Here is a 14,568-nt window from a genome sequence, read left to right on the forward strand (position 1 = left end):
CTTTAACCTTCAGGGCAAAGATGACGTTTATGATCGTATGCTGCTAGACTACTTCTTTTCTTATCATCAGTTCATCCATCTATTATGCCGAGTTGCAATCAACTGTGAAAAATTTACTGAAACATTAGTTAAGCTGAGTAAGTATGCGAGATGAGCTGTAAATTCCACTGAATGATTTAAAATCCAAGCCGTCCAGGAAGGGGAGCAAGAAACAAACAAAAATTCCCAACCCTTTGTTTTGTTTTGTTTTGTTTTTACAAAAATAGTATATTACAATTATAATTTTGGGGAAATTTTTCCATTTTTGCTAAGAAAACATCAGCTTAGTATTTTTATTTTCCATGTTCTTCTCCAGCACAAGGTTGCAGTTGACCTTAGAAGAAAAGGAGCTTTGTAAAACAACTGACCTATGCTTCTTCCAACCACCTCAGTCCATAAGAGCCTCTAGCCCCATCACTGCCCAGTATTACAGGGAAAGCTGCCCAGTTTACGAGTGACTTTCTAAATAGATTTCACCTGCTTTTCTCTGTTACCTCCCCAGCCCTATTTTTTGTGGGTGAGAAAGTAGGCAGAGAAATACAGGAAGTGCTAGCTTACTAGGAGAGGTCACTACCAACAGTAGGTAGGATTGGTTCCTTAGAGTGAAATAAAAGTGTAGCCAGTTGGAAGATTTTTTTTTATCATTCAGGAAGTGGTGAATTAGAAGAACTATAAGTATGAAAGAACATGTATGAAAAAAAAGAAAACAAAAAAAAGAATTCCAGGGAATTACTACTAAGCTTATTTTTCAAAGATATTATCCCAGCCAGTCATTATATTAGGTGACTGTTCCCCCACTACTTGTTATCTTTAAAAGCCCTTAGCCATGCTGAAGGCTTCCCCAGTTGTGTGATCTGCTCAAGGGAAATTGTAACTCTTGCCAGGAGCTAATATAATATACCCTTGGAGAAACTGTCTGGTTAGTAAGAAACCATAATTTCTCCAAAGATGGAATGGGTTGTCCCTATCAGCTGTTACATTAGGTGATAATGGAAATGGAGCACCATGAGTTTGGGTAGTGAAGTTTAATTGAGAATAGCTAGGACTGTAAGGCCAAATTTTAATTTCCATTGATAGGTGAGGTCCAGTTAAGATAGTGGGAAATACCTAGAAACTGTATCCTTGGTCTCTGAGTAAATGAGCCTTAAGAAAGGAAACAAACAGAAATAAAATCAAATGTCAAAAGGAAGCATAGTACAGTAGAATTAATTTTGTACTTAGATTTGAAAAATGTATGTTCAAATTCTAACTGCCACTTAGAACCTGTGTGACTTTGGGCCAACCACTTCACCTCTCTGAGCCTCAGTTTCCTTTTCCATAAATGAGGGGGTTAAATTAGATCACATAATCCTAAAATGAGATCTAGTCTGTCAGCCAGATAGACTGGTTCTTGGAAATAAAATGATCCATGGGGATTTATACCAAAAGTCACAAATGGCTATTAACATTGCCCAGCAGCCTTAAACCTTTCTAAATGTAAAATTTACTTAACTATGGAGGTTGTGAATAGAATTTTAAGTTTGATACCCTCTCTGACCAAAGCAATTGATACTAGAAGAGGGCTGAAGTTCACACTAATGACCTTCTTGGTAGCGCTGGTGGAGATTTTTAATTTGAGGAAGGCCCCTTCAGCATGAAAGAATTTGGTAACAGTCTTCCCTACTTTATAGAATACTGAAATGGTCATAATAGTGGGATGACCTTGATTAGTTGGGCCTTGAGTTTGGATAATCCATTGAACAAGATTTTTAAGGACATTAGAACTATCGTAGCCAATTGAGTACATGTACAAAGACATGAACTCAATTGCAAAGCACCTCCATATTTGTGGATGCCTTTCTGGTGGTGGGTACATAAACATCCAGTAAGATATTCCACCCCTAGAAATAGAAAATCTTTAGTTCAGGATGATAGATTTGACCTGAACAAGAAAGTATAATTTGATCGATGGGTATGAGAATACCATATAATCCAAAGCTTGGCAGGTCTAAGTCTGTTGTTAATGATTTTATTTGAAGGGCCTCTCAAGCAGGATGCTTATAATTAACTCAAATCAGAAAAGTATGTCATTGGTAGCCAATATTTCTAGAAGCAACTATACACCAATCCTCAGATTCTGGGACTGTTTACATAGGTCATCTGCTAAATAACTCAGGAATCTGCTATCTCATTGTCTACTTATGCTAAATGTGATATCCTGTTTTCAGAATCTTTTATGAGTATCCAGCGTTAGATTTCAGTGGTTTCATAATGGAAGGGAAACAAAGAAATGAATGTCTCTTTGAGTATTGATGAGTTTGGCCACCTTGTCTGATAGAATAGGAACTTTGTCTCTAGCAGGGAATTTAGAGAATGTATGATTGCTCTTATTTCAGAGAGGTTACTATATCTAGATCTCATTATGGAGAATAGCATCCAATATAGATGCCATGATATGTAGGATGAAGTGTATAGGGATGAAATCTAAACCAATGACTCAGCCTGGCTGTGTCATTGAAGTGAGACCTAGGATCTAACAGAAGTTTCATTACCTCTAAGTTAAGATAGTTGAAGTCAATATATAATCCTGCCTCCTTTTGCTTATATTAACCAGTTGTCTATATAAGGGAAGACATACGTGTCTCATCAGTGGAATCACTGTAGCTATTACTAATCCACTGATCCCAGGAGCAAACCAAAATGTTAATTTGTCTCACAATGTGGAGTATAACTTTGAGAGTAAACAGTTATAGAGGAATGTGTCCTTTTGATATAAGAACACTAATTTAAAATGTTCTTCCAGACATAAAAGAAGAGGCCCAGTTTTACTGTTTGTTTGGGTAGATTCCAAGGGGAAAAGAGACTAAACTACCAAAAACTTTGTTGTGAGTTATATGTCTTTACTTCACATTAACAAGATTTATGTCTCAGTGGCCTCCACATTTTTTGTGGCACAGAATGAAGGGGCTAAAGACATTGGTTGGTGTAAGTATATAGCAAGCTGTTAGTCGATGAATTATTCCTGTATGTGTATATATATATATATGTATCTAGGGACACCCAGCTTGTCAATGGGGTAGGTAGGAAAGGGATGGCTTCTGGCTTTTGTCAAATGGGGAGCTTCTGTTAAAGTTTAACTTTGATTCTTCATCATGCTGTGGAAATGACCCTGGATTCTATACCATTGTAGTCTCAGACCCAGTGACAGACTTCTGTGTCTGAGGATGAGTCCAAAGGCTCGTTGACACAAGCTTGGCTGCCAATGAATGCCTTCTTTTTTGGAGGGAGGGAAGGGAGGGATCAGATCAACTCAGTAAGAACATTTACTAAGTTTTGGAGGAGCTTACAAACTACCATCAGTTAATGGAGTTCCTATACCAGTTGAACCATGAGTGTAGAAATTTAAAGAGTGAGGCTAGAATTCCTTGTTCCCTCAACTCTAGTTTTCCTTTCTCTCTCCCTCTCTCTCCCTTTCCCTCCCCTTCCCTCCCCTTTTCTCTTTCTCTCTCTGTTTCTCTCTCTCTCTCTCTCCCCCCCCCACATATCATATATATTATCATATATCACATATAGTATATATCATGTATATATACATATATATAAAATCAGAAAAAAATATATACACTTGCCCAGAAAAGCTTGGGCATCCTAGGGAAGCTTGTGAGGTTTTCCTTTTCTAAAATGGTCACATATTCTTCTTTAAACCTGTTTCCCCTCAAATGGTGGGGACTCTTTCATGCTTCTGCTTACTAGTAAGACCATATGTACATGAACCTAGATATAGGAATTAGTATCTTTGGCCATTTCCATACTTTAGTTTCTGGCTTTTCTGGTTTTATCTGTCTTGAAGAAGTATTCAGTTCTTCCCAAGCCATTTCTTAGAAGTCATATTGGAACATTTGGGTGCTGCTGGATGGCATGGAGAACTACAAAGCCCATTACTACTAAATCTTTCACATGATGTAGTTAAAGGCTTAAGAATGCAGTCTGGTAATTATTTCTGGTCAGTTGGATTTAGGTGTTTGGGGACTACTGGTCAGACTTGTTTTTTTAGGAGATTTGTTAATTGGCCTCTCTTCCTTTTGAAAGAATACCATAAGTTCAGTTATTGAAACAAGTTCCTCAGAGGTAGGACTCTATAGATCAATTGAGATAATACATGTAAATCTTTTTTGTAAATCGTAAAGAGATACTTCAATAAAGATTGTTACAACTTTAGCCTTTTTCTGTCAGAAGAGCAACAAGTTACCAAGAACATCTAATTCCCTGGGTTAGACAGAGAATCCTTAGGGAAAGAAAAGACATTCTACTCCCATCCCCTTCTTTAATGTAGCTATTAAAATGTTTCAAGTTAATAGAGAGCAGTGTGACACAACGGAGGTCTGGAAGGTTTGATTTCTGATTCCCACTCAATCAATATCTTTATGACCTTCAGGAATGTATTTATACCATCTGGGCTCAGTTTTCTTGTCCATAAGAGGGAGGAACTTGGGTCTCCCCTTAAAAGCAGAGTTTGATTCTATTCTTCACCAGATCATATGAAGGAGAAGGAGGGGCAAGTCTCCCCTGAAATATTACTAGAAATCTACTACAGTTACGTCTCTTATTCCAAGAGAGAGAAGGGAAAATTGGCAAGGCTTCATGTAGGTCTGTAATAGAGCCTGAGGCAAGGCCAACAACTTTATGAAGACTGTGAGTGGTGCTAGAGTTGTCACTTTATATAACAGCTGACTGAGACAATTTTTCTGTCTTTGAAGACATGAAGTAAAAGAGGAAAAGAAAGCTCTGATTTTTAGCTCTCCACACTCTTCTTTAGTCTTGTAGCTCTTCCCCTAGGAGCTTTTAAGTGTGCTCTGAAAATTATCTAATTTAAATAGAAGGGCCTAAAGACTGGGAACCATGGCCAGCAGTAGCTCCCAGTTAGTCCTCAAACACAAAAAGTATCAATGAAATATTATTTCAGTAATGAAAACACTGAAATGAATTCTGCTCCCCTTTAAGTACTTTATTTATAGATATAGGGAGTATACATAGTTACAAAACAATTAACTATGATATTGATAATGCAAGTTCAGTTCATCATTTAGTGTAATTTATAATTGTAACCTCTTCTGATTTCTTTTCAAATATTAGGTGTCCTAGTTGCCTATGAAGGTTTGCCACTTCATCTTGCACTCTTCCCCAAACTTTGGACTGAGCTATGCCAGACTCAGGTAAAGAAAATGAGTTTCAGATCATTCAGCTCCTCTAATCCAATAATCTATAATTTTAGGAACAGTTGGTAGACAGCTAAACTGACTAGAAACTGGTAAAATTTGGAATATTGATAGGTAAAATGAAACTGAGAAATATTAACTATTTATTAAGCATAGGGCAACTATTTTCTATTGGACTTTGCTGCCCTTTACTGTATTTGTATAATAGGAAGGCATTTGTAACAAGTATTCTGCATTGAATTTCTCATTACTGTGGCCCAGAAGCTGAAGGCAGCCCTGAGAAAAAGTCCAAAGCAGGAATGTATTGAGAAAAGGACACATGCAATTTCTTTTTCCGCTGTACCCTGTCCAACCCTCCATATTCTCTGTGATACTAGCAAATGTGCTTCTACAGAAACCACTTCAGCACCAGACTCCTACTTATCCCTTGGAAGAGAAACTCATGAAGCCAGGAGAACAGAAAAAGTGAATTTAAGTAGACAGGAACTTGCCTACTCTGTAAAGTGCCTTGGGAAGAATTGCTGGTTTCTTCTGGTTTGGGGAAGGGAGATAGCTGTGCTCAGCCTCTTTTGTTATGAGGTGAAGTAATCCTAGTGTCCTGGGGTATAAAATACTGACTTTTTCTCTGATGAGAAAAATCCCTTAGTTCCAGATTATTGGCCGCCAAGAATTTTCTTCCCTAAGAAAAACTTAAGTTATATTTTTTAAAGACTTTGTATGTGGCAGTTTTATTTTAGATTTTGAGAAAGCAATATTTTTCACCTCATATTTTTCTTATGTTAAAAATTGTATGGCATACAGTCTAGAGCATAGTGCCTTGCACTTAGTAACCACTCAATAAATATTTGTTGATTGATTTGTGGGTTGATTCCTAAAATGGGATGTCTGTTCAGCAGTGGATTAGTTCTTTTGTTTTTTGTTGTTTTCCCTGAATTTCTTTCATCTTTGAGGTTAGTTGCTTTTCTAATTAAATTTCTCTTTTCTGTCTGCTTGCTATTTCTATGTTTGATATTATCCCATCTATTTTAGAGAGTAAAAAAAAAATTTTGCCAGCGTTCTTTTATGCCCCCTTTGCCTTTCCAATTTCACACTTCTCACCACACCCAACAACAGTGCCAAACCATTGGAGATTTCTAAAACACTTCTAGACCTACAGAGTCCTACAGTCATCTGAGCTGGAAATTGAAGGAGGAGACTAAGTAATAGTTCAAGTTATTTTTTCCCTAACCCTGTAAATTCAATTTGTGTTAAAGATTACGTATCCTTTGTTGTTGAGTTATACTATGGGAATCTACTCAGCATGGTATAGTGAAAAGTTTTCTGTACAACTTTACCCTTCTGTCTTTTGGCCATAGTTTTCTCATCTATAAAATGAGGGAGTTGGATAAGATCAAAGATTCCTAACCTTTTTTTGTGTCATAGACTCCTTTGGCAATCTGGACTTTTTCTCAAACAATATTTTTAAATGCATAAAATAAATAGGATTATGAAGGAAACTACTTATATGGAAATGCAGTTGTCAAAATATTTTAAAAATAAGATCACAGACCCTAGGTTAAGAATCCCTAGACTAGTTGATTTCTAAAGTCTCTTTCAGCTCTTCATATTCTCTAAATCTAAGACTAGCTGTCTGTTATAATACTGCCTCTAACACAGCAGTTGATAGTTCTGGTTAAAATGGAACTCATGCTTTTATCACCTTGAAATTGTCCTAACAAAAAGCTAGTTGGAGCTGTGGATAGAGCACCAGGCCTTAAGTCAGAAAAGCTCATCTTCCTGAGTTCAAATCTGGCCTCAGACACTTACTAGCTATGTGACCCTGAGCAAGTCATTTAATCCTGTTTGCCTTTGTTACTTATTTATAAAATGAGCTGGAGAAGGAAATGGCAAACCACTCAAGTATCTTTACCAAGAAAAGCCCAAATGGGGTCACAAAGAATTGGACAAGACTGAAACAACTGAACGACAAAAAAAATTGGGGTTTTTTGTGTTTGTTTTTGTTTTTCCTAATCAAAAAGAGGTACTGGGAGACAGCAGAGGGCTGGCTTTGAATATTGCCTCTGACACTTATTAGCTGTGTGATTGTGGGCAAGCTACTCAATCTCTGTGACCCTCAGTCTCCTCTTCTTTAAAAAGATCTCTAGTATTTGTTTCACAAGGTTACAGTGAGGATCATGTGAAAGAATATATTTAAAGTACTTCATAAATATCAGCTGCTGCTGCTTAGTCACTTCCCACTCGAAATTTGTGATGTTCCTGTTCAGTGTTCTTCCCTACATAGCCAAATTAAGGTATAAATGTAAACTTTGATCTCACTGGTTTCCATCATACCCCTTTTTAACATCAGAACATTTCTTAGACCCAAAACATAGTAGTTGTACTATTACTATCCTTTAAATAAATGCATTGACCAAAAAACCCTATAAATTTGTATTTTTTGTTGATCAAAACATCATTTAAAAATTAAGTCATTGAAAGGTATCTTTGCTTATTTATTTATTTTTTGTTTGTTATTTATTTTGGTGAGGCAATTGGGGTTAAGTGACTTGCCAGAGGCACACAACTAGTGAGTGTTATGTGTCTGAGGCCACATTTGAACTCAGGGCCTCCTGACTCTAGGGCCGCTGCTCTATCCACTGCACCACCTAGCTGCCCCTTTGCATATTTATAATAGGGTTCCCTGTCCTTCAAGAGACATGGGCTTACTTTTGGAAACTATGGCTTTACCTGATTTTATGGCTGTAACTAAGAGACAACTACCATAAGCTTAAAGAATTAAGTGAAAATTACTTCTGTTTAAAAGATTTGCGTTTAAGAACTTTGTTTATATAAAAGGTGAATGTTAACCTAGAGTAAAACCTCATCCATATAAACTGGCTAAATTTAGGATAAGATACTTAAGAAGAAGAGATTGGCTGAAGATAGCCTTTGTGCTGTATTATATGGGAGATGGAGGGAAAGAAGCAGATTAAGAGTGTACAGAAAAATGAATGCTTATTTGAGAATAAATTTGTTAGCACTTGAAGAACAAGTACATAAATGAATCATATTTATCTCTGGTTTATAGCCATAGTGTTATTAATGCTGTTGATTTTTTTTTTTAAGTAACGAAGGGAGCCACCACTCTTTAAAAACATTTTATGATTTAAACCTTTCACAAATTGAGATTGTTCCCCTTACTCCCACCCCAGGTACTTCATAGTAATAAAAGTGTTTTAATTTTACTGTGAAGATAATAATAAATGTTTTGTTTCTCTTATTTAGTAAAAACTTCATTCTCTATAAAGTGGCACTGTCTTGAAAAAAAGGGTAACTTTAAAAATATCCCTGTTAGTCCTATAGACTTCAGTTAGTTGTTTGAGGAACAGTTGCAAGTGACTCCTCAATTCACACAAGTCTTTTAAGTAATTTCCTTTCTCTATATATAATAGGAAATGTATTACTCTTATGTCTGTCAGGGTTTTAGGTTATTTCAATGCTTCTTTTTCCCATTTTTAGTCTGCTATGTCAAAAAACTGCATTAAGCTTTTATGTGAAGATCCCGTTTTCGCAGAGTATATTAAATGTATCCTAATGGATGAAAGGACCTTCCTTAATAACAACTTTGTTTATACATTCTTGACCCACTTCCTCTTAAAGGTATGATTTACCTTTTTTTTTTAATTAAAACTCATTTCTTCCTATTAGTCATTAAAGTTTATTTTCATAATGTAGGTCAGTAGAAAGTTAAAAATTTGTGTTCTTTTTTAGGTTCAAGGTCAGGTGTTTTCTGAAGCAAATTGTGCCAATTTGATTAGCACTCTTATTACAAACTTAATAAATCAGTATCAGAGCTTACAGTCTGATTTCACCAACCGAGTTGAAATTTCCAAAGCAAGTTCTTCCTTAAATGGGGTAAGATTTAGACAAAGCACATTTATATAAAAAAAAGTCACTTGTGATTGACTAATATGCTTGAGTTTTAGCTTTAGTATAGTTTAGCTTTTAAAATAAATATCTTTGTATTATGTGGCTATTGTGATCTGCGCTTTTAACCAACACAACATTAGAACCTGGATATTATTTATGCAGAGGGTTAAAGAGCAGCCAAGTAATGTCTTTAGTTCCTGTTCCCTAGAAAGACTTGAGGACATTATCTAGAACCTTTAATCTAGAACTGTAATTGCCTAAGACTGTCTTTGACCAAATTAACCTGATTGTTGCACTATCCATTGTGAAAACAATAAAAAATACTGACTAGGACAGGATTTGTTCAGTTAATTTCTTTTAGTGACATAACCATATATTTTCTGTCAGGGAAATACATCACAGCATGATGAGCGTGTAACATTGAACAGCAGTACTATCATTAAGATGAGAAACATATGGAAAGGACTGCATAGAAAGAAAAATCTTGTTGTTTTTAAAACCATTAGAGATCAGGTCATGAATCTCTCACACACACACAAACGCGCGCGCGTGAAATACTCTTTGATCTTAGATGAACTACTAAAAGATTGTCACATATAAGTTATTTGCAATTGCCAGTCATCTCATAATACGAAGTGAAATTCCCTTGGTTTATGTTTTGAAATAGTTACGCCTTCCTGTGGGCCTAACATATTTTTGCTAACTTGCTTTCTTCCTAGAGTTTACTAGTTAGCTCTGTAACTTGTTCTGGCCCCATATGTAATTGTCTGGGTGCTTGGTATTAGGAGTATACTCAGAGGACCCAGGAAAGATTTCAAGAGAAGATTTCTAAGTGAACTGTAAATTTTATGTACCAAAAAAAATATTTTTAGAAGTTTTTCATATTATCATGGATTTTTATAGGACCTTCGGGCACTTGCTTTGCTCCTTTCGGTGCACACTCCCAAACAACTGAACCCAGCTCTGATCCCAACTCTTCAAGAGCTTTTAAGCAAGTGCAGGACTTGTCAACAACAAAGAAATTCACTCCAAGAACAAGAAACCAAAGAAAGGAAAACTAAAGGTAGGTATGAAACTGAACTTGTGTTCTGTGGAGTGGGGAGAGAAGACTATATGTAGTTCATGGAAGAGTTCCATAGTAGAAAGGTTGTTTAGAAGGGTTTGGAGTCACACCTGAATTCTGGTCCCAGCTCTGTCACTTAGCTCTGTGACTTTGGGCAAGATCACTTAACTCATCTGAACCTATTTTCTATAAAATGTAAATAATACTTAGAGTATTTATCTTGAGGTTGTTGTGAGAATCTCACAGAATTTAGTTGGAAGGTATCTCAGTGGTCATCTATTTTGACCAGTACCCAAAAAAGATTTCCAGTACATTATTGGATAAGTGGTCATTAAGCTTTCATCACCTTCAAAGCCTGCCCATTCTTCTTTAAGACAGTTCTAATTATTAGGAGTTTTTTCCTGAAATCATGAATTGGTCTCTTTGTAACTTGTACCCACCACTCCTGATTCTAACTTCTGAAACCAAGAAGAACAGGTTTGTTATCTTTCTTCCACATGGAGGCCCTTCAGGTACTTGAATCCAGCTATCATTTCCCTAGTGAATCTTCTCTTTTCCAAGTTCAGTGTCTCTAGTTCTTGTAACCAAGCCTCACATGCCGTAACGTAAAGGCCTTTTTCTCTGGACACAATCTAGCTTATCAGTATCCTTTTTTAATGGTGACAGCCAGAACTTGTTGTCTGACCAGAGCAGTGCAGTGGTACAGTCACTCTTCTTCATTATTCTTGGAAACTGTGCCTCTTCTTTGAGCCCAAGATCACATTAGTTTGGGCTTCCACTTCACACTATTCATTTTGAGCTTGCAGACACCTAAAAGTCAGATCTTTTTTCAGACAAAATGATGGCAAACCACACCTCCCCCATTCTGTACTTGCGAAGTTGATTTGTTTATCCCTTGTAAGACTTCACACTTTCCCTTTTAAATTTTATCTTATTAGTTTAAGTTGTAGGTGCCACAGTAGATAGAGTTCCAGGCCTGCAGTCAGGAACAACTGAGTTCAAATCCAACCTTAGACATTTCCTAGCTGTGTGACCCTGGGCAAGTCACTTCACCTGTTTACTTCCGTTTCCTCATCTGTAAAATAGGGCTTATGATAGCATCTACCTCCCATGATGGTTGTGAGGATCAAATAAACAATAATTGTAACGTCAATGATAAGTGCAATGGTTAACTATTATTAAGCCCAGTGTGATAGCCTGCCAAGGTCAGCTGCTGAATTCTGACTGTCATCTAGGATGTTATCTAACCCCGCTAGATTTGTGCCATCTGCAAATTTGGTAAGCACACCATCTATGCCTCTATCCAAATTGATTTTTTTTGAAGTGTTGAATAGCATAGATCCCTGGATCACTATGCTAGAGACTTCCTGTCCACTTGACATTGAACCACTGATGAGACTGGCTATTTAACCAGTTAAAACCTTCTAACTGTACTATAATCTAGCCCACATCTCTCCATCTTTTACATATGAATAGTATGATATTTTATCACTATTTTGCTAAAATCCAGTAAACAACATCATTCCGTTATCAAACTGTCAAAAAACAAAATTAGACTGTCTCATATGATCTAAGGTTGTGCTCTTTGTGATTTTCACTACCTTTTCTAGATATTCCCTAACCATCTCTTTAATAATGTGTTACAGAATTTTACAAGGAATTGAAGTTAGACTCACTGACTCTAGTCACTTTTTAAAAAATGTACTTTTCTCCTACAGTACCTCTCTTCCATGATCTTTCAAATATCACTGAGAGTGACTCAGCAATCAAATCCACCAGTTCTTTCAGAACCCAAAGATACTGTTTATCTTGGGCAATTGATTTGAATTCATCAAGAGCCTCCCAGGGACTGCTTACCTATTTATACAGTTCAAAGGTCATTCTATTTGGCAGAGAAAATAAAAATTAAGGAAATTGAATAGTTCTACCTTCCCTTTTTTCTACTGTCATGGCACCAACGATTCCAAGCAGCAGTACCATCCCTCTTTGGTCCTCTTTTCCTGAATGTAGGTTTTTTTTTTTACTACCCACTTTTTGTTGATGTTAAAATCTTTCTTCACTAGCCTAAGCTGATTTTCTATTTTATCAGTCCTGACACTATTCTATGATTGTGCCACACATTGGTATTCATCTTTTGCCTGCTCTATTTTCTGTATGTATCTTTTTATATCTAAGTTGGTAGGTGAGTTTTCTCTGTATCCACAACAGTCTCTTAAGATGTTTAATTTTTTCCTTCTTAGAATTGTTTCCTTTTATGTTTTCAGGATGTCATTCTTGAGTTTCCCATCTCTTCTGGGCTAACTTGCTCTGTTGAGTTTTAATACATGGATCCTACCTATGAACCCTTTGAAATCTGCTCCCTGAATGTAGGGTCTATCTCAAACTCTAATCAGCTTTCCTCATCTTTTGAATAAAAACTTTTAAAAGGAACCAAGTGGTCACTTTTCCTCCACAAGATTCATATCATTTTCACTTTGGCAACAAGTTGCTTCCTGTAAGAATCAAAACAAGAACAGAATTTCATCGTTTTGGTTTGAAGGATGAAAAATGACAAAAAAGACTTTAATTCTCACTTATTAAATTGAAGTGTAACATATGTAAAAACATGTAAAGTCCAATATAAGTTCTTATTCATAGTATGATTTCCTCCTTTTTTAAACACATACACATAGTTGAACCAAAGATTACCTTCTCTAAAGTTTTCTTCCAGTACTTGGAGGGATGCAGGGGATCTTGGGTTCTTGAGCTATTAGAGGGAGTATCAGTTCTGAGAAGTCTGACTCCCAGACCAGAAAAGATATAAGTATGGGCCTTTATGGACATATTTATAGTGAGGAGAGACAACTCTTGAAGATCATCTGCTGAGTTATTAGGGGGCTTGCCGGCTGTGCCAGTAGAAGGCAGTGCCCATAATGATGAAATTAAAAACCTTTGAAGTTTACCATGGAGCAATGAAAATTTGATTTCTTACTTCTCAAATACAAGTAGGAAAAATGATCTATTAATAATTTTTGTAAAGCAAACTTGTTTACCCTCAGCTGAGCTTAATGATTTATGTTAGGAAATGAAACATTTCAGTCCAGATGTTTTCTTTCACAGATGATGAAGACGCAACTCCTGTTAAAAGAAGGCGTGTTAGCAGTGATGAGGAACATACTGTTGACAGCTGCATCAGTGATATGAAAACTGAACCAAGGGAGGTATTGACTCCAACGAGCACTTCAGATAATGAGACAAGAGACTCTTCAATTATTGATCCAGGCACTGAGCAAGATCCTCCCTCCCCTGAAAACAGTTCTGTCAAAGAGTACAGAATGGAAGTTCCATCTTCATTTTCAGAAGACATTTCAAATATTAGGTCACAGCATATGGAAGATCAGTCCAGCAGTGGCAAGTTTGAAGAAGTCTGTAGAGAGTTTAAAGATCCCCAGAGTTCCAAGGATTCTAACTTAACTGAGGAGGAACCTGAGTTCCCTTCCACCTCAATTTCTGCAGTTTTGTCTGACTTAACCGATTTAAGAAACTGCGATGGCCAAGCTTTGTCCTCCCAGGATCCTGAGACTAGTTTATCACTCAGTTGTGGCCATTCCAGAGGACTCTTTAGTCACATGCAGCAACATGACATTTTAGACACCCTGTGTAGGACCATTGAATCTACGATTCTTGTGGTCACAAGGATAGCTGGCAAAGGAAACCAAGCTGCTTCTTGACATTAGATGTAGCATGTCTGCTTTTAAGTCTTTTTTTCTCAAGATGCTGTTTGTATAAGTTTTGCTTATTTCTGTTTTGTGCTTCAGTTTGTCCAGTGCTCTCTGCTTGAATGGCAAGATAGATTTATAGGCTTAATTCTTGGTCAGGCAGAACTCCAGATGAGAAATTTTGCATCTCCAGTACACTTTTCTTAAGGGCAATCAGATAATGGATATGTTTTATGTAATTAAGAGTTCACTGTAGTGGCTTTCATTTAATATGGCTGTCTGGGAGAACAGGGTTTTGTGGCCCTGTACAATGTAATTTAAACTTATGGCATTTTTACTGTGTATAATATGGTGTCCTCTGTGCCAGTTTTGTACCTTATAATAGAGGCAGATTGCCTCAGATCGCTGTGGTTCTTATTATCAAAATTAAGTTTACTTGTATACGAAACAACCACAAGAAATTTGATTCTGTAAAGAATCCTCTTTAGCTGTGGCCTGGCAGTATATATATGGTGCTTTATTTAACAGAATACCTGTGGAGGAAATAAAGCACACTTGATGTAAAAATAATTGTTTTATTTTTATTGACATGACCGATGCTATTCTGTGCACTTCATTAAACTGATTGTGATGACTTTTCATTTGTTTACTTAAGTTGCTTCAG

At 36.5% G+C, this 14,568-nt stretch overlaps 1 protein-coding gene across 3 annotated transcripts in view; it reads left to right on the top strand.

Annotated features, from left to right (window-relative positions):
- The window catches only part of USP34 (ubiquitin specific peptidase 34), a 317,492-nt gene extending 302,947 nt beyond the window's left edge, over positions 1 to 14,545 (top strand). For 2 of the 3 annotated variants that reach the window (XM_027865141.1, XM_027865140.1), the window contains 6 exons: positions 14 to 137; positions 5,152 to 5,231; positions 8,733 to 8,873; positions 8,985 to 9,128; positions 10,047 to 10,206; positions 13,306 to 14,545. In XM_027865141.1, coding sequence (XP_027720942.1) covers positions 14 to 137; positions 5,152 to 5,231; positions 8,733 to 8,873; positions 8,985 to 9,128; positions 10,047 to 10,206; positions 13,306 to 13,916 — 1,260 coding nt within the window. In that variant the 3' untranslated portion in view covers positions 13,917 to 14,545. The remainder of the gene's footprint in view (positions 1 to 13; positions 138 to 5,151; positions 5,232 to 8,732; positions 8,874 to 8,984; positions 9,129 to 10,046; positions 10,207 to 13,305) is intronic. The other variant, XM_027865142.1, reaches the window with a different exon arrangement.
- The last annotated feature ends 23 nt before the right edge of the window (positions 14,546 to 14,568 follow it).

Source organism: Vombatus ursinus, unplaced genomic scaffold (genome assembly GCF_900497805.2).
Source record: "Vombatus ursinus unplaced genomic scaffold, bare-nosed wombat genome assembly UNPS02014778.1, whole genome shotgun sequence".
NCBI lineage: Eukaryota > Metazoa > Chordata > Mammalia > Diprotodontia > Vombatidae > Vombatus > Vombatus ursinus.